Below are 23,018 nucleotides of genomic sequence, written 5' to 3'. Positions count from 1 at the left end.
TAAAACAAGATAGGAATTATTGTCCAAGGTCACAGTGCAAATCACTAGAGGAACGGGGGCCACAACTCAGACCCATTAGATTTCAGTTCACCAAGGTTCATTCACTCACCTACGACCCTCCCCCAAGGGCTCTCATATGCTACCATATACCCCAAATGCATCACAGATACACAATACATATGAACATGTACACGCAGAGATGTGGAAATATGGCATATGTGGCTTACAACACAAAGAACAAGGAACATGCTGTTAAAATTAAACTGAAACTATTGTAATTAGGTTAAACTCTACTCCAAGGGGATCACATCTCCCCACACCTACCTACGCTACGCATTTTCCCCAAATAGCTCAGTTAAAGGAGAAAAAAAATGATTTCCAAAGCACCTTGGAGAGATTTTCATATGATTTTCTCTTTAGTTCAATCAATACAAAGTTATCCTTTAATTCCATGAAAGTAGCATTTTTACACATCTCTGCACACACAGCCACATACCAATATAAAACATTGGCAGCAGGTACTTTTAATTTGCTGGAAAATATTTCTAAGAAGTCAAAAAGCTCCAGCTGAATAAGCGAGCTCTCTGATTGGCTAGCCAAACCAGTTGAGAAACCTGATTGGTCCTTGATCCTGAGGACAGATAAGAATGGCTATAAAATCCCAGGGTGCAGCTCTTGGGCCCCCAGTTTGCAAAAGCCAGAGGTGCAAGAAGCAGCGACTGCAGCAGCAGTGTCTGCAGGAGCAGCATCAGCAGCAACCAAAACTCCTCATCAAATCCTCACCTACGCCTTCAGCATATCCAGATCCACATCTTCACTCAAGCCGGGAGAGGGAGAGAGGAAAGAGGGGGAGGAAAAAAAAAAAAACCAACAACTTAGCGGAAACTTCTCAGAGAATGCTCCAAAACTCAGCAGTGCTTCTGGTGCTGGTGATCAGTGCTTCTGCAACCCATGAGGCAGAGCAGAATGATTCTGTGAGCTCCAGGAAATCCCGGATGGCGTCTCATACCTCAGGTAAGCACAAACCCAGGACCGGTTTCTCCCCCGAAAAGCTGTCCTCATTTGCCTCTCACTTTTGCAACTGTGTCTGTGTCGGCTGATCTTGATAATAAATGTGCTTCATGCCTGATGGCAATAAACTGCCAGTGTAATCCAATAGCCTTAGGAAGTGGAGCTCCTTTGTTTAATAAATTGCATGCAACTAACGAAGAAGCTGGGCGCTGGGCTGAGGGTATTTCATTGCATAAGCCTAGCCTGATTGCCTGAAATCTGGCACGTACCCTCCTGGGGGGAGGGGGCGGGGGAGAGGCTTGAATGTTGGCATGCTTCAAAGCGCTCTCTATACTTTCCAGGGGCTGATCTCAAGGTGAGACATGGCTTGTCTGATGCTGTCCCAGCTCCTCCCCCCCTTGAGACCCTTTAACTTGACTTCCCTACCTCTTTAAAGAACAGGCACAGAACCTCTCTCTTCCAGCTGATTTTCTGAACCTTAGCCCTCAAGTCTGACAATCCAGGGCGGATTCAGAGAAAGCCCTATACACACCCACCCCCAACACTGCTGCCTTCTCTCTCTCCCTCTTCCTCCTCCCCTCCCTCCCTCTCTCTATCCCTCCCTCTCTCCCTCTCTCTCCTTCCTTCCCTCCCTTCCTCTTTCCCTCTCCCCCCACTCCCTGGCTCCATTCAATCGCTTATGCAGCCCATGCCCAGAGAGTCCCTAGAAACAGAATATTTGTGAAAAGCATCAGCTGTGTGTCCAAGGGGGAAGGTCTCCCTTTCATGCTGAGTCCTGGAGCAGTTAATTGTGCATGATCTTGGTCTTGGAAGGAATAGAGCCCTGGGGAAGCCCGCACTGACATCTCTGCCCCTGGACTCCTCTTGCCCCACCAGCTCCTCTTGCAGTTCTGCCTTCTCTCCCACAACCGGCAACAAGGATGGGCTCTCAGGTGTCAAATGCTGCAGACGATGCTCCCCTTGAAAGAGCACAAGTCCCTGCCGAGAGGAGAGCTTTTGCCTCACTTCCTTTTGTACTTAGTTGCTATAGAGATGCAGTGATTCACAATTCGAGCTTGCCTAAAACAATAGCAGCCCTAATGCATATTAAAACTGCTTAAAGCAAAGTTATAATTTGAACCCGTGGAAATATATAATTAGGGAAATGACTTGTAACATCCCAGAGGCTGCGGGTGGTGGAGGGGGTGGGGAAGCCTAACTGAACCGTGCTTTTGATCTCCGAGGAGAATCCTATGGTATGAAAGCTACAGATCATTTCTTGCCGAGCAGCCTGCCAGAACACCCCCCCCCCCCCTCTGTGGGAGAGAAATTACTTTTATGGGAGATCTTATCCAGAATGTAGAAAGCCTCATGCAAGTTCTTTGCGGTTTTCTTCCAGTCTTGCACAAGGTGTGCCTTAGCCTTGTTATTCCACACCTGTGTTTCTCTTAAAAAGAAATAAAAAGAGGCCTTTAGCATGGGAGAGACTGTACACACCTCTACACACTGTCCTGCGGTGGGGGTGGGGGAACATGCACAGATAGAATTCCTTTCTGCCAATACAGTGAGTTAAAAGCCCCCCATCAGAAGGGTCTGCCTCCAAGTCATCTCCTGGCAAATTTTCTCTACCATTTAGACTAAAATCCCATGCTTTTGTTCTGGAGTGCATGTTTTAGAAACCAGATGGATTCCCCTGGTCCTCCTGCCTCCTAAACCTGACCACCGGCCACTGCCTTCTGCCTTTCCATGCTCACAAGTGCCAAGCCATGACCTTTGCTTCCATGGACCTGCTTAGGGCACTGTATGGTCCACAGACTCTGACCTTGCTTCTCTGGCCACCAGAATTGTGTATAATGGTGGGACTGAGAGAATGTGCCTCCGGGAGAGGACTCTCCCTGGGCTTCCTTGCTCTGGCTCTTAGAAGCACAGGGGCCTGTCCATCCCCCTCCCCACCCATCTCACCCCTGCCCATCTGGGAATGGGTCTGTCTGTGGCTCCTCAGGGCAGACTTCTAGGCTCAGGTCTCTTGACCCCTTCTCCCCTGCACCCATTGGATCCCACCCCTTGCCCTCCACATTTGACCCAGATTGGATGTGTCTGTCTTTTCCAGCTGAAGTGGTCCGCTGCCTCAACACTGCTACGCAGGTTGGCTGCGATCCTTTTGAATGCCTGGAAAACTCCACCTGTCACACGGATGGGATGTATGACATCTGTAGATCCTTCTTGTACAGCGCTGCTAAACTTGACACTCAGGTAATAAGACCTCAACCCCTGCTCCAGCGGGCTGCTTGTCTTTAACCATGTGTTAGACTATTGTTCTTAGGAACCAGTCTCATAGGGAACCAGCCTCCTGTCTCAAAAGTCTGTCTCAGAGTGTGTGCACACACGCACACTTTGGGCCAGGAAATAGGCCCTGTAGGAGCCCAGCCCCCTCCAGCGTGACAGTAAAGAGCTGACAGAGGCTGGCTTATAGGAGCAAGGGTGCTAAACAGAGAAGCTTTTCCTCTTTGAGAGCAAATAGAAACGTCTTTCTAACAAAGAAGTTCTTCTCACTGTACAACCTAGCATCCTAGCTTGGGATGTGCATTCTCAAAGGTTCAATCCCAAGAATATAATTTCCAGGCTTCTGGGTAGTTGATTATGGCTCATCTCTTTTTTTTTCTTTCTCATTTCATTTCAGAGGACCTTAACTCTGAGGAGAATCTTAGGGAGAAGAGGCATTTTTTCCCACTGCTTTTTCTTTTAATCCTTGGCCAGGGCATACAATCTTCTCCTGGCAGGGATATGCTGATGGTCAAGGCGAGCCCCGCTTGGGTCCCCATGCTGCAGGTCCCAGCCTTTTTTGTCAAATCAAACTAAGGTTTCCCCTCCTATCCTTCCTCTGGCAGGGAAAAGCATTTGTCAAAGAGAGCTTAAAGTGCATCACCAGCGGGATCTCTACCAGGATGTTCGTCGCCATCCGGAGGTGCTCCACTTTCCAGAGGATGATCGCCGAGGTGCAGGAAGAATGCTACAAAAAGCTGAACATTTGCAGCATCGCCAAGCAGAACCCTGAAGCCATGACAGAAGTCATTCAGCACCCCAATAACTTCTCCAACCGGTATGAACTCAGCCCACTTTTTCACAATCAGGAGTGGGGGAGGGGGCTGTTGGCTGGCAGAGCCAGACTAGGAAGGAGGGTTAAATTGCCACAGTCATGCTCTTATTTTAGCTTACAGTCTTCTCAGCTTTTGCAGGAAAAAAATTATGTTTGTGATTGGTTGTGACAGTTTAAGCAGCTTGGATTTTTTTCCCACTGTTATAGGAAAAGTCTTTCCATGCAGCTAATAGAGAGCTTCATCTACAGCATCCCTGGGTGCATTTCCACTGTCTTTTCTTGCCATAAGCCTGAAGGAAATGGTGGAGTTTCTGGAAAACAGTTTTTTTGAAACACCAGATTTGACTGAAACCATGACTGTGCAAGGATAATTGATGAGAAAAACCCTGGCCAAATGTCACAATGCAGATTTTTACAACTGCATGCATTTCTAATCCATCCCACGTGCAGTCAGCTGTGTCACTGGGCACCCCTAGAACAAGTCCTCTCCCTTCCCCGAGATTGAGATTGTCTTTGGGAAAAGTGTAATCGCTGATCTGAACTATTTCCAGCTTCCTTCTTGGGCCTTAAGTTATCCCATTGCTCTAGTCCAAGATTTCCTGGGATGACATTTTGGTGACTGCCCAGACCACACTCTTATCACGGAGCTCTTATAGGACCCGAAGTCCCTGAGCTGCGTGTATCTAAGCACCATGCCTTTCTGTGCCCTTGCCTCACTACCCTTACCAACTTGGAGTGAACTCCTATAACCTGGGAGGGTTGGCATCCTCCCAGCATGTCAGCATGTGGGTGCCTTAGACAAGTTTCCAGCAAGAACTGAGAGATGCTGGCAGGGCTGGCATGGAGAGACAGCAGGGGCAGGGCAGGCTGGTCAAATCAAGTTGATTGTGATTCTCCTTGACTCAGACTTGATTCCCAGTCTTGAAGTTCTAGGATTCTTTGACACCCCCACCCCAGCCAAATAGGCACATCTTCACAAAGACCAGCCCTGTGTCTGTGAGTCCAGGCACTGCGAGTCACCACAGATGCATCTGATTAGTTTTCTGGCCAGGTGCCACCACCCTTCGTCAGATAGTGGCAATCACTAAGTGCTCCTGGCATTGAAGAATGTGTTAATTCTGTGCATACAGGTGGATGGAGGACCAGAAAAGCACCTCCTTCTCAGGGAAAGGTGAAAGTCCCTAAGGAAACAAAACAACAACAACAAAAACACTTAAAATTTTTTATTTACTCTTAACTATAGGATAATACCCTGGAAGTGACTGTCATGGGGCTCTTCCTGATTTTCCCTTAAGAGGAAAATTAGCTCCAGCATGAATCTCCAATGACCTATCTTTGTATTAATCAACTTCAGCTTTAAAACTCATAGAAATATTTTTTTGTTGCACAGAAGTGGGTGAGGGGAAAAGAAACGGAAAACTTTTAGACTGGGACAAAGGACAAAGTGTGCATGTATGCGGTAGTTGGGGAGGAGGGATCTGCCAACAAAGCCACTGTCACAAATGCAGATCCTTAAAGACCTTGTGATAAACCATGGTCTGTATTGTGGCATGTAACCCACTTCAATGCAGTACTGATCTCCCTACTGCATTGAAGTAGCCCCTTCCACTATGAAAGGAGAAGACTAATAGAAAGGATGGTACAGACACTGGCCTGGAGCTTATCTAAGAAGAAACCAGTAAAGAGTTTTAGCTGGATCATTACTTGTTTTAGGAGGTGCCTTATTTTTAACACCTTTATAGAAAACGGTCACCAAGAATGTCTTCTTATCTCCCTTTTTCATCATGGGTAACTCACACTTAATAGAAAACTTCAGTGAGTGTAAAATATGGCCAGCCCTTGATACCCAGAATCTCCCATGTACCTCTTACCTTTCTTCAAGTATTTCACTTCAACTTGCTAATATTATTTCTGTTCAGGACTATAGAGATTTCCGGTTTCATACTAGACTTGATTTGCTCTATTTAAGCTCCTCACCCTCCTGAAACATCCTGCTTTCCCAGCCTCTGTCCCACCATAGACACATGCTAACTTGGTGCCAATTGGCACAGAATTGCAAAAGGAAGTAGTTACAGGTTCATTCCACCTTCCTGTGACTTATCTAGCATGAGATTTGGGACTGGGAGAATCCAAAAGCCTGTGACTGGACCAGGAGCCAGACAAAAGGGTTTTCCAAGACAGAAATGCACCCAAAAGAGTAAGGGTAGCTGCAGCCCCCCTAGCTGAATTTAGAAATTACACCTCCAACCATGAGGGAAGCTGGCAAAATTGATCAGGCAGGCTGGTCTGTGTAAGGCTTGGGAACCAACTAAACCAATCCAGATCCAGAGTGGGAACACTGACAAAGCTTCCAACTCTCTGGGGCATGGATAGGGAACAGGAAACAGAAGAATAATATTGATCAAGGGAAACAAAGGACTATTTATAAACCTTCACACAGAACGTTCCTAGGCAGTATGTGTGTATTTGGGTAAGCATGGCTGAAACAGTAGCTATGGAGAATATCTGATCTTACATTTTACCAGGGGAAAAAAAGTCAGGGAAGTAATTTTCAAAGTGAAAAGAAGGAAATATGCTTCAAAAGGTTCTTCTAGGCTGGGTAGTCAGAATAGTTTGCCCACCAAACTCTTTGCAGCACATCTGCTCCCCATACCATAGCATAAAGAAAGGAACCTTCTTAAATATTCTTAATTCCTCATGCAAAGAGGGAATCCTAACCAAAGATACACTATTTTTTATTAAATTGAGAAGGAAAATATGTATCAAGCCCCCTGAAAACATAGACTATCATAGATAGAGATGACTGCAGAGGTTATCAAGACTAAGTACCTCAATTTACTGATTAAAGAACAGAGACTCAGAGAGAAGGGTGCCCTGCTGAAGGTCACACAGCTTGTGAATAACAGAATTGGGCCTAGAACTCACATGGCTTTGAGCCAAGCTATTTGATTTCTACTTCAAAAATGATATCCAGCAAATCTGCAGGAAATATCCACAACCCAAAAATAGAATACCAAACACAGTTGAATATATATGTACACCGTGCTGGTCAGCAATTAATTTTGTACATAGCCTCTCCTAAAAGAAAGGACACATGGAACCAGTAGATACAGTGGTAGGACTACTTAATACAAGAGGGTACTCAACACAGTCTCTTAAGTAATCTATCTCACTTAGTGACTTATAGGAAAGATCTGCTTTATTAACCAGCGTATCACAGAGGTAAATGCCATGTTCCAGCCCTCAGTGGTATAAGGGTTAGCCTACTGCTCACACTGACAAACTGTATTGACACCTAGGCAGTCTGACAAGTTTTCCAGTCTCTGAGGAGCTACTAATAGAACCATGCACTTTCTTGCATTCTAAGGAGCTCTTTTCTCTTGTCCTTGTTGAGTTAACCAAGCTCCATGAGAGAACCAGGACAGACAGGGGAATGTGAAAGAGGGAAGGGGTCACTAAGAGCACTAAGGCTAGCAAGGGTCATTTTCAAGACAACCAAGATCAGGGATCAGACCTGGGGTAGCAGAAAAAGCAACAATAAAGGCAAGAGATCTCACAGAAAGAAAGCAGGCAATTAGCAATGTGGGGCCACAAGGAAACATATGGCCCCAAAGCCACAAGGCTAGCTCGCTACGGGAGCTTAGTTTCCTTGAGGTACTGGACTTCTTCATCAAGAAAAGAACTTTCAGTTCTCCCTGAGAAGAAAGAATTATTCTATTTTTTTCTAACAAAAGGGATCATACTCCCCAGCCCTTTTGGGAGGCTCATCTTGGTTCTTTCAAGAAGTAGAAGGGTTAACTTCTAACTACAAAGTCCTTCTTGGACTGTATCATCTAGGAGCCAATCTCCCTCTGAAACAAAGTGATCCAGGGGACGCAGATCCTAGCAGAGCCCAAGGCTCAGGGGGTGCATGAAGATCAATGTGTATGGAGATGTCTGAAGCTGTTGGGACAAAGTTGTTTATTCTCAGTTTTTCCAAAACCAGTTTTCTGTCCATTTCCCCATCCAAGTAAGATCAACTTTGACTCATGTGCTTTATAATTCCAAAGGGTTGGAAAATGTTCCTCTGTGCCAGAGAATCCCAATTTTACCCACAGCTGGATGTAATTCTTCCCAGAGGGAGGGGTATGGCCAGGACTCTGTCAGAGACCCAGACACTGCATTTCCCTTGCAGTCCCTAACTTCATTCTGCTCCTCTGAGAAGGGTGACTGCTTTGCTTCATTATTCACACTCCACTCTACTTACTGAACATCCTTAAAAGAACCTCTCTGGGGGGTTAATTTATTCTGCAAAGATGTTTGATCCTGTGCTCCCGGAGGTGAGTTAAAAATAAACAAATTTCTTTTCATGGAAGATCCTGTGGCCCCAGAGATCCGTGGGCTCCTCTGAGAAAAGGGTCTTCCACATAAATACTGCAGGTCATGGCCATCAGGAGAGTCTCCTATTAGCGAACACAGGGCTAATGGGTTTTGACAACTGACACCTCCAAATGGAACAGACACATTCCAACCCAAATTGGAAAATACCTTCACTGTCCTCCCAAGGAATAGGACAAGTAGTTTATGTGCTATAAATATTAGACAGTTTTATTCTTTCTGAGCTATAACATTTAGCTGTGTTGTTTGTTTATTTAAAGAATTTGCTCCAAAGATGAAGGTAATCTATATCAAACCAAAGATTTTTTTGTAAAATTTAACAGACCTAGAGATAATTTTTCCTCTAAGAATCATGACTTATTGGAATTACATTTTTTAAACTCCACTTTCTCAATGAACACCAAAAAAAAAGAATCAATAAGTCTACAGTGAGTGGGCAATATAGCACAATGACACTTGGTCATAGGATACAAAGAATTAAAATACAAATCCTACCTTCTATGTGTTTACACTCTAGTCATGAACACAAAACTATCAGATCATCAAACGCTGGACTGAGTGATGAGAACCAAGTATCCATAAGGCATCCAAAAAATAAAGCAGGCAAAAGAAACCAGAACAGTGGGAAGAAACCCATGGAATTATAGAGGCTAGAACCCTTCCAGACCACCTATCTTTCCATTTAAGCATCTATCTTGCCTGGCAATGGGCCGCCTGACTGCCAGAAGGACAAGTAAAAGTAGGGCTTGTATAAGCCTTAACAAGGCAAGCTGAGTGTATGATAAGCAAATTAAATTCCATAGACAAATAGAGGAGACACGAAAGACAGAAACCATAGCAGTTAATCAGAACATGCACTCTTGTGTACATACACCTGTACTCACATACCACCAAAACAAAGAAAAGTTGCAAAGAGGAATCAAAATAACTGTAAATTCATATGACTTAGTGTTAATATTAGTGTCAAGTGTTGGGTTCCCTCCATTGTATTTGACTAACCCACTGTATGCTCTTGGGCAAGTCAATCAGCTCTCCCACCTTGGGTTCTTCTCTCCAAAATGAGAGTAGAAGTAGTTACCACTGGTCTCTGGGGTACCTTCCAGCCCTACAATTCTGTGTTTTTAGAAATCTCAGACACTACAGTTCAAAGTGTTACCTAAATCTCCTGAACTCTAAACATGAAGACAGACTTGTCCTTCATAGTGTGATAAACCCAGGGAGCAAATGCACCCCACCTAAGAAGATACAGTCCAAGTATTAGGATGCAAAAATGCCAGCTTCTGGTGATGAGCTCTTATTTGTTCATACGAGACTGGTATTGGCTGGAGCCTGGATAAAAGCCTGGGCCATGCCTGACTCACTGAGTGATCATCACATGCACACTCTTTCCCTTTGCAGATACTACAACATACTTGCCCAAAGCCTCCTGGGGTGCGATGCAGACACAGTGACCACAATCAGAGACAGCCTGATGACGAAGATTGGGCCCAACATGGCTAGCCTCTTCCACATTCTGCAGACAGACTACTGTGCCCATACACAGGCGCGAGCTGACTTCAACAGGAGGCGCTCCAATGAGCCCCAGAAGCTGAAAGTTCTCCTCAGGAACCTCCGAGGTGAGGGGGACTCTCCCTCCCATACCAAACGCACCTCCCATGAGAGTGCATAACCAGGGAGAGGTATTCACAACCTCACCAAAACTAGTATCATTTTAGGGGTGTTGACACACCAACTTTGAGTGTACTGTGCCTGGTTTGATTTTTTTTAAAGTAGTTCCTATTTTCTATCCTCCCCCCTTAAAGAAAATTGCATGAAACTAGGCTTCTGTAATCACAATCCCAATATTCTGCAATGGCAGCATTCCCACAACCAGAATATGTGCCATCATTCTGCCTCTCCTCAGGAGAAAGTAATGTCTTTTGTCACCTTCCTCTGCCATGTCCCTCCCAGTGCCCCTCAAACTACCCTCAATCACAAAACTTTCATGTAACTCCCTCATCATTGTAATTTGAAGATGTGGAGCCCTTTAGAATGTTTGCCCTAGTAGAGTTAGCTGATAAGAAACAACTTTATTTAAATGCATGTCTTAAATGCTCATAAAGATGTTAAATGGAATTCGTGTTATGAATCTGTGCTGGCCATGGACGAATATGAATGTCATGTTTGAATTCTTGATCTCTAATGAGCTAGTGTCTTATGGTCTTGATCCTCCAATGTCTAATTTCCTTTCTGACACATTTACCAAATTGCTCAAGTCTGGCTCTCCAACCAGACTTTGAGCCTTCATCTTCTTGCATCTAATGAAAAACAAAAAGCTAACATCTTTACGTACTGTAACTGCTCAGAGCTTTAAAAGTATCTTTAACAATTGTCTTAAAACCAGAGAATCTTAAGGTCTAACTGTGGAATATAAATAGCTGAAAACTAATGTACTGTACATAAATTCCAGAGGACTCTGCTTAAACAAAGCAGTATATAATAACTTTATTGCATATAGATTTAGTTTTGTAACTTAGCTTTATTTTTCTTTTCCTGGGAATGGAATAACTATCTCACTTCCAGATATCCACATAAATGCTCCTCGTGGCCTTTTTTATAACTATGGGGGTAGAAGTAGTTTTCACTCAACATCAAAACTTAAGATGGGCTTATATGAGATAGGAAAAACCAACAGGTTTATCTGAAGGACCCCAGGTAAAATGTTAATCCCCCAGCCCACCTCAACCCATAGGCTACACTTGACTTTGACCTACCTTGAAATAACTCTGTCACATCCAACTGGGAATTACAGCAACCCAAAAGAGCATCCCTTTGGGCTTACACACTTACAGTGTGAAACTTACAGTGTGAAAACGGCCTACTATACATTGGGAAGTGGCAGCTCTTGACTTGCCACCTTTCACCAGTGCCTGGAACTCTGGCAAATGATGATGGGGTGGGAGGTTTTCCATCAAATCCATCGGGAATGAGTCAATTAGCCTTTGGGTGTTTATTCTGGGGCACTTGGGGCTGAGGGAGTATAAATAACCCTGGGCTGTCCAGCCTTAATAGACACCTCTTACATTTTTGTCCTGTAGCACGCTGCCTGCCAAAGTAGTCCTGGCAGCTGGACCATCTCTGTAGGATCATAAAAAAAATAAATAAATAGATAATAAGATAGCAAGAAAGAGGGAAAAAGAGCTGGTGGTTTGATCATTTCTGCCGTGATGTTTACAAGATGGCCACCACCAAAGCCAAATGATGAACCTATCTATGAACAACAGTAGTTTCTCAGGGTTACTGTCCTTGGACCCAACAGTCCCTTACGAGTGTCACTGCCCACCAAAGGTCAATGTTGAGAGAGGAAGAGGGAGGAGGGGTAGTTCTGCAGAGGCCACTCCAAACTCGCTTAGGTAGAAACTATTGGTGCTTGACTCTCACTAGGCTAAACTCAAGATTTGACCAAATTGAGTGATAGGGATCCTGGTGGGAGGAGGGAGGGCACATCTCCAGAAAAATGAAAAGCAATACAACTTTACCACAAAGCCTTTAAAACCAGTCATGTGCTGCTCCAGGACCAAGAGCAAGGGCAGCAGACCCAGCAGCAGCAACAGCAGCACAGATGCTGTTGCCTTTGTCCCCACACAGCCTCTAAGCGTGCTGACATCAGATTGTTAAGGGCATTTTTATACTCAGAACTGTCCCATCCCCAGGTCCCCAAACATATGGACACTGCCTTAGCCTCTTGGAAATCAGGTAGACCATATTCTAAGTTAGACTCTCCCTTTACCTCCCCTGCCTCTCACCCCCAGGCAAGGCTGACTTCTCTGAACCAGAAAAACTATTCAAGTGTGTGTGTTGTGTCCATTTCACAAACCCACTAAGCCAGGAGCCCAATGCGACAAGTAGTTCATGAGGATTCCTAGCAAAATTCTCTTATTTCAGTCCCGTAGATTCTCTTTGTTGGCTGTGACCTTTTCAAACCGTGGTACCCCATCCCTTTTCTCCCCACGATGGTATATATATATGTATCTACAATACATATATCTACACATATGGAAAGAAGCAGTTCTCACAATGTTGCTAGTTTTTTGCTTCTCTTGGCCCCACCCCACTCTCTCCGATGAGCTCCTGTCCACCTCCAAAGCTTTGTCTTCTGTTTGCTGCACAGTTTGTGGGGGCTGTCTAGACCCGTTTGCATGATTCCTCTATTGTGATTTGGTTGCACTTTAGACATTTTTGTGCCATTATATTTGCATTATGTATTTATAATTTAAATGATATTTAGGTTTTTGGCTGAGTACTGGAATAAACAGTGAGCATATCTGGTATATGTCATTATTTATTGTTAAATTACATTTTTAAGCTCCATGTGCATATAAAGGTTATGAAACATATCATGGTAATGACAGATGCAAGTTATTTTATTTGCTTATTTTTATAATTAAAGATGCCATAGCATAATATGAAGCCTTTGGTGAATTCCTTCTAAGATAAAAATAAAAATAATAATAAAGTGTTACATTTCATTGGTTTCCCCCCCATGTCTTTCATTGTTATTCTTTAAAAATTTCTTGAATGAGTATTTATGAACCCGAAGTCACTGGCTGATTAAGTTTCCCTGAAGTTGCTAATTAAGTGTCAATGTGTAAATGAATGTGGTTTAAATCACATTTTCCAGATTTCTTTAAAATCATTCAGTGGCTCCCATCACCCTCCCTGTGACATTGCAACTCAAATCTCCTACAAGACCGAAAGAAGCTGTCTGGTCTGCAGACTGCATGGCCTCTCCAGCCTCCAAGCTGAGTTTCCTCTCTGTTGGGGGGTCCTCTGCACTCCAGCCATGCAGGCAATTCTGGGAAGAGCTGTGTTCTTTCTCCCTTTCAGGTCTTGGTTTATGCTGTCCTCACCATTTGGAAGAACTTTCACTCCACCCTTTGCCTAGATTGCAAGTACCTGGAAGGCAAGGGGGCTTCCTGTTCATCAGTGTGCCCTTCATATGAAAATAGCACTCTCAATACTTTAAAGAAATGATTCTCAGAATCAGAAGGTAGGAAAAAGACAGTGGAATCAATGTCACAAATGAGGCAGATAGCTCTGAAGTTACAAAAGTCCAGATCTGGGGTCAGATTTCTCAGATTTGAATCCCGGCTCTTGCATTTGTTAGTTGCATGAGATCTGATGAGTTATTTCACCTTGAAATGCCTCAGTTTCTTCCTCTAGAAAAATGGGGATGCTGAAAATGATATATCAAAGAGCTGCTATAAGGTGATCAAATAAATGAATTGCTGACAACATTCCCAATATAGAGTTGTGCTCAGTAAGAACCAGCTGTTACCATCACAGGAGGAAAGGATAAGAACAAACTCCTCACCTCAGAAAACGGAAACAGTTCACAACAGAATGACAGCCAGCCAGGCCTTGAAGGATGATCACAAGTCCAGTCACAGGAAAGGACATGCTACTGTGATGTAATTTTTTCAGGAGAGACGTCATGTAATTTTTTATTAGTGGATTTTCCTCATGATTTTAATTCAAATGGAAACATTTTTCTCAAAATTCATTTCTAGCTTCAAACTAGATTTTCCTCATTACAGATAGGCATGGAGCAACTAACAAATAATACAAACATTGTCACTGTAAGGCCAAGGTAGATTGTGTTTTCTTTGCTCTGACCTGGCCACAGAGAAAGTACATTTATTTCATTATTATCTTTCCTCCTCAGTCTTTTTCTATCAATATTTATTAGTACAAAGAGACTATACATTACAATATAGTATTGTGTTAAAGAAATTAGACCTGAGATTTCTGAAAAACTGAGCTAAATATAGCTCCTTGACTATCTCTGTGGCCTTGGGCCAAGTATCTAATGTCATCATACTCTAGTTTTTACATTTGTGAAAATATCCCTATAAAATGAGGACAATTAATAGGTCTTACCTCCAAAGTGACTGAAAATTAAATGTGTTACATACACTTACATTAGGGGCCGGCGCTATGGCATAATGGATTGAGCCACCACCTTCAATGCTGGCATCCCCTATGGGTACCAATTTCAGTCTTGGCTGCTCCACTTCTGATCCAGCTCCCTGCTAATGAACCTGGGAGAGCAGCCAGTGGAAAATTGGGCCTCTGCACCCACGTGGGAGGCCTGGATGAAGCTCCTGGCTTCTAGCTTTGGTCTGGCCCTGCCCCAGCCCCAGCCATTGCAGCCAGTTTGGGAGTGATCCAGCAAATGGCAGAGTCATTTATTCTCTTTCTCTGTCTCTCTCTCTCTCTCTCTCTCTCTCTCTCTCTAACTCTGCCTTTAAATAAATAAATCTTAAAAGAAAAAACTTACAATAGTATCTAGCATGTGGTAAGTACCCTCCCAATAGTATTTATTGAGCATTCAACAAATGTCACTATCACCAGTTACATTAACGCTATCACCACCATTAAGATTCTGCTGTCACTTTCAATGTGAGTCTTGAAGCACAAAGTTGGATGAAGGATGCTTTCTTGCTCTTTTTTCCTTTTCTGGATCAATAAACATTGTTTGATCATAGTTTTATGAATCTGTATTATAAAATAATGTAACCCACAAAACTGGCAAATTATACCATGAGGAACACCTATATCCCATCACCAAGCTAAAGAAATAAAATAGCACTGATATAATAGTCCCCTGAGTGTGCCTCTCTGACTCCATTCACATGCTAACTAACAATCCTTGACCTTAAAATGATTTGCAAAGGCATATACCAAAAGGATAAAATTTCTCAAATTATCACAATACATAGACATATACAGATATATGTGTGATAGATAGATAGCTATTTCTACCTGCCTTTCCAAAAAAAGTACTTAGAAAAATCATGGAATGGTCTGTGAGTCTATGATTTGAGAGAAGAAAAAGGTCAGGTCATCCCTCTTATGAGGTCTACATGAATGCCCTAGAGCTAACAGCATAGATCCTAGATTAGTGCTTCTCAGATTCACTGTGCATACAAATTACTTGGGGATCTTTTTTAAATGATGGGACACATATGGTGGAAGCACAAGAGTCTTCATTTTTAACATGTTTCCAAGTGACACTGATGTGTTGCTCCATGGAAGATGGAGCAACTATTTGGATGTGCCTGAATCAGTATCTCAACCACTACAGGGATGTTGCTGAGTGCAGGCGTGGTCATTTCACTTCTTTTTTTAGTATCACCTCACTACTACTGAGAAGACAAAAGCCAAGCATTTTGACTTCATGTATAAGCCCCTCAAAATAGGCACCCTTCATTCCAGCATGCACCCCAGATTTTGTTGATGCTAACATCTCATTATTCTCCCAAAGATACCATGACCTTTTCTACCTCAGTCTCCACATATTACCAACACAGGTATCATTTCTTCTAATGAACAGTCTTCTCTTCAAACTCTTTTTCATTTGCCAAAGCCCATGTTATCTCCAGAAGCCTTCCTCAGCACAGCCAAGCCTGTAACAAACTGTACAACAGACTTCTTGCAAGGAGAGAAGAACTTAGTCATTTTTGTATTACTGGTATTTAACAGAAAGCTGGCATTCACTAAATATTTGAGAGGAGAAGGAAGGAAAGAATGAATTCTTTCCACCACCACCAATTAATCCATGACTTTTTCTCAGTAGACTGCTAAAGCCTGAGCAGCAATACCATTATGTGCTGGAAAATGGAGGGCATCCTGCCATGGTGGGCAGAGAAACGAATTCCAGGTACTAGTTTTCCAGAACTAATTTTGAGTACCCTTAAGTTCACCAGCTTTTAACAACATGACATAACTACATTTCTTTCCTGCTGTAGCCCTGATGAAAGTATACCATTGCTGTCATTTTTTCCTGCTAATCTGAACAACAAAAGACTTATCAACAAACATGCTTAGATATCTACTGAGCCTATACAAGACAGCATATCACAGAACTGGAACACAGTGAAAATATGAACACCTTCAAATCAAGCGACATCGTGTTTCCTTGTATCTTTGGTTTTTGTTTCATGTCACTATTCTTATGATATCCTCAAGTTCACTAACTCTTTTTATCTATCTTTAAGATCTTGCATGAACTTCATTCCTCATGGCCCTTCAAGTTTTTTACCCTATGGAAGAACTCTACTGTAAAATCTGAAGAGCAATGCACTCCATTTTTCAAATAATTAACTGAAGAGCCAATATTGAATAACTGTCACCTGAGTGCTGACGCGCTCCTTGGCACTGGGCCCTGTGATCAACATGAAGCATGCTAAGCTGAGATGTCACTAATTCAGATCCTTGCCTGTCAATTAGTATATTTCTGTTCCCTCTTTGTACCAAGGGACTTGTGGCTTCCAGTTGAGGATAGAATGCTATCCTCAACTCTAGTACAATTAACTCATACTGCAGGTGTCCTCAGCTGCAGGAAAACCAGATACAGTATATGTCCCATGAGAGGCTTGTAATTGTTTCCAACATGTGTTCGAAATTCTGGAACCAATTCCAATGATGGCCTGGCCTCTTGTCCTGGGATTTCTTGGAAAAACAGTCACTTCAGGCTGTGACTCACTCCCTCTGTGCTGGACTGAGCTCCTCACCTCCCCATTTCCATCCGTCAGGAAGCTGCGAGGACTAATAATTTGGAAAGCTTGCAGCCTGATAATCCCTTCATGCCTATATCCTGGTCATGCGCAGTCACTACACAAAGTGGAAGCTTCTCCCACCTGCACATTCCCTATATTGCTTTATGTTACTCTTTGAGTCAATCTCCCACAGCTCTCCACTTTCAAACATCTGTCCATTCCAAGGTAAACAGATTCTACTATGTCTTCAACCTGTTTTTCCACTATTTCCTCCAGTTTCTTGTTTTGACTGAAACCTGGTTCCTCAAAGAACATTATGCCATGCCATTATCCTAAATGGTCACTTATTCTTACAAAGCTCAGGGTTGGCCAAAGCTCAGGTGGAGTCTGTATGCCTCATTTTCCCAGTGCTAAGCCAGACTATGGTTCTTCCACTATCCTACAAAACTAACAGATTGACGTTTAGGACATCTTGGTGTACCCCTTTATCCTCTCTTTATCACTGTTATCCAGGCCACAATAGCTTGGAATTATGTTAATAGGATTTGTCTCTCATTTATCAATAATGTGGATATTAGACTCACAGTTTTCCTCTTCATTCCCAAGCCATATCACAAATCTGGGAAAATTCAATATTTGTGGGAATGACTCATCCATTCATCTAGCATTTAATCTCTTCTGAGCTCCAACACTAGCACTATGTACCCTGTACCCACACCCTGGAATCAGGAGGTACACACCAGCTGACAGCTCTACTGACTATCAGTCTCCATGTTGTAACAGTGACATATGTTGAATGCTGCCCTTGATATAATTCTGAAATTCGAAATCCAAAACCTCCTTCTGACTGCCACTCCTTTCCTTACAGCTGCCCTGCTCATTTATCTGCACTACACTGACCTTAATGCTGACCCATAGTCCCCTGAGGCTTCCACAGTCACATGAGTTTTCAATTCCCTCCCCCATCACTGTCTCCTCCTTGCTCAGCCTTGAACCCATGGCTAATCACTTCAACCATGCAATTGCATTGCCCTCAAATAACTTGCCTCATCAATCTTCCGTCACACCCAACTGGAAAAATCCCAACCCTTAAGCCTGTCTTCTCAGCTACAGAAAAAAAAAAATCAGAAAGCTACAAACAGATTTGGTGTCACTTAAAATTTGTCAGCTTCAGAATTAACAGGACCCTCAGGACTGCCTAGGTATCTTCTTATCCATCCTTGTTCAGTTTCCTTTTCTCCTCTCCATGGCAACTACTAAAGTCTGCTCCAATCCATTCAAATTGCCTATCCACGCACCTCCTTTCTAAAGCCCAGCAGAAAATCTTGAGTCCTACTGGACAAACAAAATAGAGACCATCACAGGGAAAATGTTTCAATTCACTGCCCCTATACCCATCAGCACCTAGGTTTTGTTACTTTCCTGCTTCTACAAAAGGTACAGTCTCTCTTCCTGTTTCAGCCTAGTGAGACCACCCAATCATATCCCCCCGGGTGGGATCTCTAGCCTTCTGGAGTTCTTTGTCAATGACCTCTCCTTACACCAGCCTACACAGCCGCTACAGCCTGCATCAGCAACCTCTTGCTCCCTACTTCCCTTCAAAACCATCTTTCTTTTCCAACTTCACAATATCTGCCACCCTATCTTTTCCAACTTCACAATATCTTCTTTAAAGATATGCATGCCTTCTTGCTCTTCATTTCCTTGCCTCTTACTCAATCTTTAACCCTTCAGTATCTGTCACCCAGGTACACCAAAATGTCTATCAATAAGGTAAAAAAAAAAAAAAAAAAAACCCTCATTGCTAAAGCCAAAGGAAGCTTCATATCCTTCATCTTAGTTGATCACTCTCTGGCACTTGGCACTGAGAGGCACAAGAACTCCTTAAAAGACTTTCCATGACAATTCATTTTGTTCCTTTAAATGCTCCATCTCCATCTCATTGGTGGCCCTTGGCTCTCTGTTCTGGTCCATCTTTTCTTCTCACTCTCTATTTTATTTTTTGGTGAATTTCAATGGTTGTTTGTGTGTTTATAACTCTGAAACCCTATACTTCCTTTGAAAACTCTACTCAACTCCAGATCCACATATCAGAACTGGAGGATATCTACTCTGATACAAGATAACCACCAACATCCGAACATTTCCAAAATTAAATACTCCAAACCTCCTTAATGTCCCAAAAGACCTCTCCTCCCCTGTTCCCAAGCTCAATGAATAGCCACTCAACCCACAAATAATATGGAGACCACTTTGACTCTTCTCCCCTCATCTACTCAGCAAATAATATCCATTAATCCCATCAATTCTTTCTCCTAATTATCTCTCAAATCTGTCTACTTATCAATATTCACATTGCTACTGTTGAACAATTGATTGTCCCCATCAGTTGATTTATGCCCCATCCTCAAATGCCTCCTAAATTCTTTTCAAATTGCACAAATGCACTGACCACAACCCCATATCCATGTCCAACTTTGGGATCAAAAAATTCTTTCCAGAAAGAAAATCTGATAGGATTATGTGTCAAATGGATCACGTAAATAAGACCAAATGTCTGCTAATAATAACTGATAACGATCCAACATAGAAAGCAGGACACACAACAGACTCATAGAATGACATATGTCCTAAACAACACTCTGGCCTCAAAATCAGCCCTTAAGGCATTCAGATATGGTTAAAAAGCCCATGAGAGCATGTCAGGCATGGAAAGCCAAGAACTGTGGCCAAAAATGACCTACATAAAAGATCTCTGTGAGTGAGATCCCAGTGGAAAGAACAGGCCATCAAAGAAGGAGGTACCTTTCTCTGAAGGGAGGAGAGAACTTCCACTTTAATTATGGCCTTGTCTAAATAATGTCAGAGTTTGTGTACTCAAGAGACTTCCATAGCCTTGGCAACTCATGACAAGAGCCTCAGGTGATTACTGACGTCATAAATAAGAGTGTCAATTGTTAAATCAACAACAGGAGTCACTTTGCACTTGTTCCCCATGTAGGACCTCTGTCCTTAATGTGTTGTATTATGAGAATTAATGGTAAAACCATTACTCAAACAGTACTCTATACTTTGTGTGTCTGTGTGGGTACAAACAGTTGAAATCTTTACTTAGTATATACTAAGTTGATATTCTGTATAGAAAGATAATTAAAAATGAATCTTAACAAAGATTGGGATGGAGAAGGGAGTAGGAGGTGGGATGGTTTGGGGGTAAGAGGGCGCATACTGGGAGAAGAACCGCTATAATCCAAAAGTTGTACCTATGAAATTTATATTTATTAAATAAAAGCTTCTATAAAAAAAGAAAGCAAATCTGATTATGTCTCTCCATTACTCAAAAGCCATCAATGGCAAAACTGAAATAACAGAAAACGATTCATACTGCTTATTATGCAAAATAAACTGCAGCATAATCCTAATCACTTCTTCATTTTCAGCCTACCTATCCAACTCCTACCCTATGTCTGTCACTGTGAGCCCCAGCCACATATGTATTATATGCAATTCCATGCATTTATGATTCCTTCTTTATCTTTTTAACACTATTCTGCTAACTACAATAGTACTTTATTAATGCACTTTGTCTTACTATTGCACTCTTTCATACACACACATTTCCATGTCTAGCAAATTACTATTCATCTTTAAGGACTTCTTCTTCCAAGAAACCCTCCATTACTATCAAAAATAATGCTAGATGCCCATCTACCTATTTACAAAGCATCTAGTGGTTACCTCTCCATTGGAGAATTTAAATTTCTTATTGATGCATTTTTCTTCCCTCACTAAATTAGATGCTCTTTGAAAATGAGGCTTGTTTCTTCTTTCAAAATGACATGCTTATTGTCAGTGCCTGCCATCTAATAGGTACTCAATAGATAACTACTGCATCTAATTGAATGTGAATGTGGCATGGTTAAATTAAAAAGTGGTGCCATTCTCCTTCCTGAAGATTTTGTTCCAGAACAACTGTAAGATATATGTGAGGCATACAAAGAATTCTTATCATCTATAAACATATTCAGGTAGGCAAGTGGCAAAGGACATGAAAGCAATTTCCCAAAGAAAAAATATGACTGGATGCAGCAAATGAAAAAGGCCCAATATATGTATATTTTCGCCAGTCAAATTGAAAAAGTTTTTTATAATAATTGCCAGAATTAATCAGTATTTGAAGAACTTTCAAAAACTATTGACAGGAATGAAATATATAATATCTTTCAAGATAGCCTTCACAATGTCTTTTATAAATGCTCTGAACTATAAATTTGACTTTTAGAAATATAAGACAATAAATATATGTAACACTTGAGTTCAGATATTTATCACAAAAATTTTTCAAATGTCTTTATGTATTACAAAAACTTTTCTGTTACCAAATAAATCAAAATAGTCTATATGTAATCTATATATTATAAATTGATTAAGGATATTATGAAGAAATTTGCTCACTAAAATGAGATAAAGCATATATTGGCAAAGTATATAATATAATTTTTGTAAAACTATGTGTGTGTGTATATCTGTATATATATACTCATATATGTGTGTGTATATATAAATGACTGGAAGATTATGTAATCAAATGTTGATAGTTATTAGCTGTGTTTCACAGTTACTTGCCATTTTGAGTTTCAGTTTGGATTTGGTTTGTTTTGTTTTTTTCCAGTATTTTTATAAGAAACTACATTCTTATACTAAGTCAATAATAAAAATTCAAAGAATAACAATGAAAAAGCAAATCTTTAATAAACCAAACACTAATTACTATAATACTAGTCTAGTATGACCTTAAAGAACCCAAAACTTCAATGCTTTGCTCTCTCTATTTAGGTAAAGATGTATAGATTTATATAAAAAATACTTTGTTCTCTCCAGATAGGTAAAGATGTATAGATTTATATAAAAGCCCTCTTTTTAAAAAATTAGTTATTTAATTGAAAAACAGAGTTACAGAGAGGCAAATGCAGAGAGAGAGAGAGAGAGAGAGAGAGAGAGAGAGAGAGAGAGAGAAAGTCTTCCATCTAATGGTTCACTCCTCAAATGCCCACAGATGGCCAGAGCTGGGCCAATCCACAGCCAGGAGCCTTGAGTTTCTTCCAGGTCTCCCACGTGGATGCAAGGGCCCAAACACTGGGACCATCTTCCACTGCTTTCCCAAGTAAAAGGCCTCTTTAAAGACACAAACTGTTTTGTCATATTTGATTATCAGCTATTCATATATGCATCCAGTGATTTCACATTTAAGTGATATGTCTGTAACAAGAAAACTGCTGAAGCACACAAAGCAAGGCCAAGACAATTCCTATAGCATGCAACACCATTATCTAGCTCCTACTGAATGTCAGGCACCATACTAATCACACTGCAGGGTTAATAACCATCTTTATCCCTCAAAATGATAGTAGTTCACAGTCTTTTCCTGTTTTTAGTGAATGCAAAGCATTTTCCAACAGGTTACCAATTTGCTGTTCCTTCTACAATGATAATAAAGCCATCATGATAGCACATTCTTGGCTGGGGAAATCAATTCACAATTGAGCTTGCCATGCCCTCCCCCACCATACCTCACTCTGTCTTGGGCTCAATGACCCAAGTGGCTGTGGCAAGGTGGCTTGCTGTGGGAGAGCCTCTGCCTGTGCTCAGGAGCCAGAGCAAATCAGCCATACCACTCCTGATGAAACTCATTCCTCATCTTCCTTGCTATTCGAATATTATCATGGACTAAATAACTTACCTGCTAGACTCTAGGGAAGAGGCGTATCTGCAGTGAACATTTCCAGAACCCAATGCCACTCTGCGACAAACTGGGGGTCACCAACCCCCCAAGTTAGAACAACAGATTGACCAGCAGGTTATGAAATGAATGGAGCAGTACACAGGGAGCTACCCTCTCTCATGAAAGCTGGGATGTCTGGTCACTGCACCTAAAAGGACTACCCCTTCCTTGTGCTCCCACCCCACCCATCTTTTAAGAATATCCAATCTCTAACAACACAAGAGAAAAATGG

General features: G+C 42.0%; 2 protein-coding genes across 7 annotated transcripts in view; one reads left to right on the top strand and one right to left on the bottom strand.

The window, feature by feature from the left end:
- The window catches only part of ADAM28 (ADAM metallopeptidase domain 28), a 790,284-nt gene that overhangs the window by 573,065 nt on the left and 194,201 nt on the right, over window positions 1-23,018 (bottom strand). The window lies entirely within an intron of this gene.
- STC1 (stanniocalcin 1) lies at window positions 699-12,892 on the top strand. The gene is made up of 4 exons (XM_062213519.1): window positions 699-1,014; window positions 3,101-3,243; window positions 3,879-4,090; window positions 9,863-12,892. The coding sequence occupies exons 1-4, from the start codon at window positions 897-899 to the stop codon at window positions 10,131-10,133; spliced, it is 744 nt and encodes a 247-aa protein (XP_062069503.1). The 5' UTR covers window positions 699-896; the 3' UTR covers window positions 10,134-12,892.

The sequence above is a fragment of the Lepus europaeus genome, chromosome 16, assembly GCF_033115175.1.
Source record: "Lepus europaeus isolate LE1 chromosome 16, mLepTim1.pri, whole genome shotgun sequence".
Taxonomy (NCBI): Eukaryota; Metazoa; Chordata; class Mammalia; order Lagomorpha; family Leporidae; genus Lepus; species Lepus europaeus.
This window is presented reverse-complemented; position numbering and strand designations above follow the sequence as displayed.

What these genes read in the sequence shown, in the direction of transcription:
- STC1 (XM_062213519.1), top strand. Translation starts at nt 897, where the DNA reads ATGCTCCAAAACTCAGCAGTGCTTCTGGTGCTGGTGATCAGTGCTTCT. An exon ending in CTGCTAAACTTGACACTCAG is followed by an intron (nt 3,244 to 3,878) that starts GTAATAAGACCT and finishes TTCCTCTGGCAG; the next exon opens with GGAAAAGCATTTGTCAAAGA. An exon ending in CCCAATAACTTCTCCAACCG is followed by an intron (nt 4,091 to 9,862) that starts GTATGAACTCAG and finishes TTCCCTTTGCAG; the next exon opens with ATACTACAACATACTTGCCC.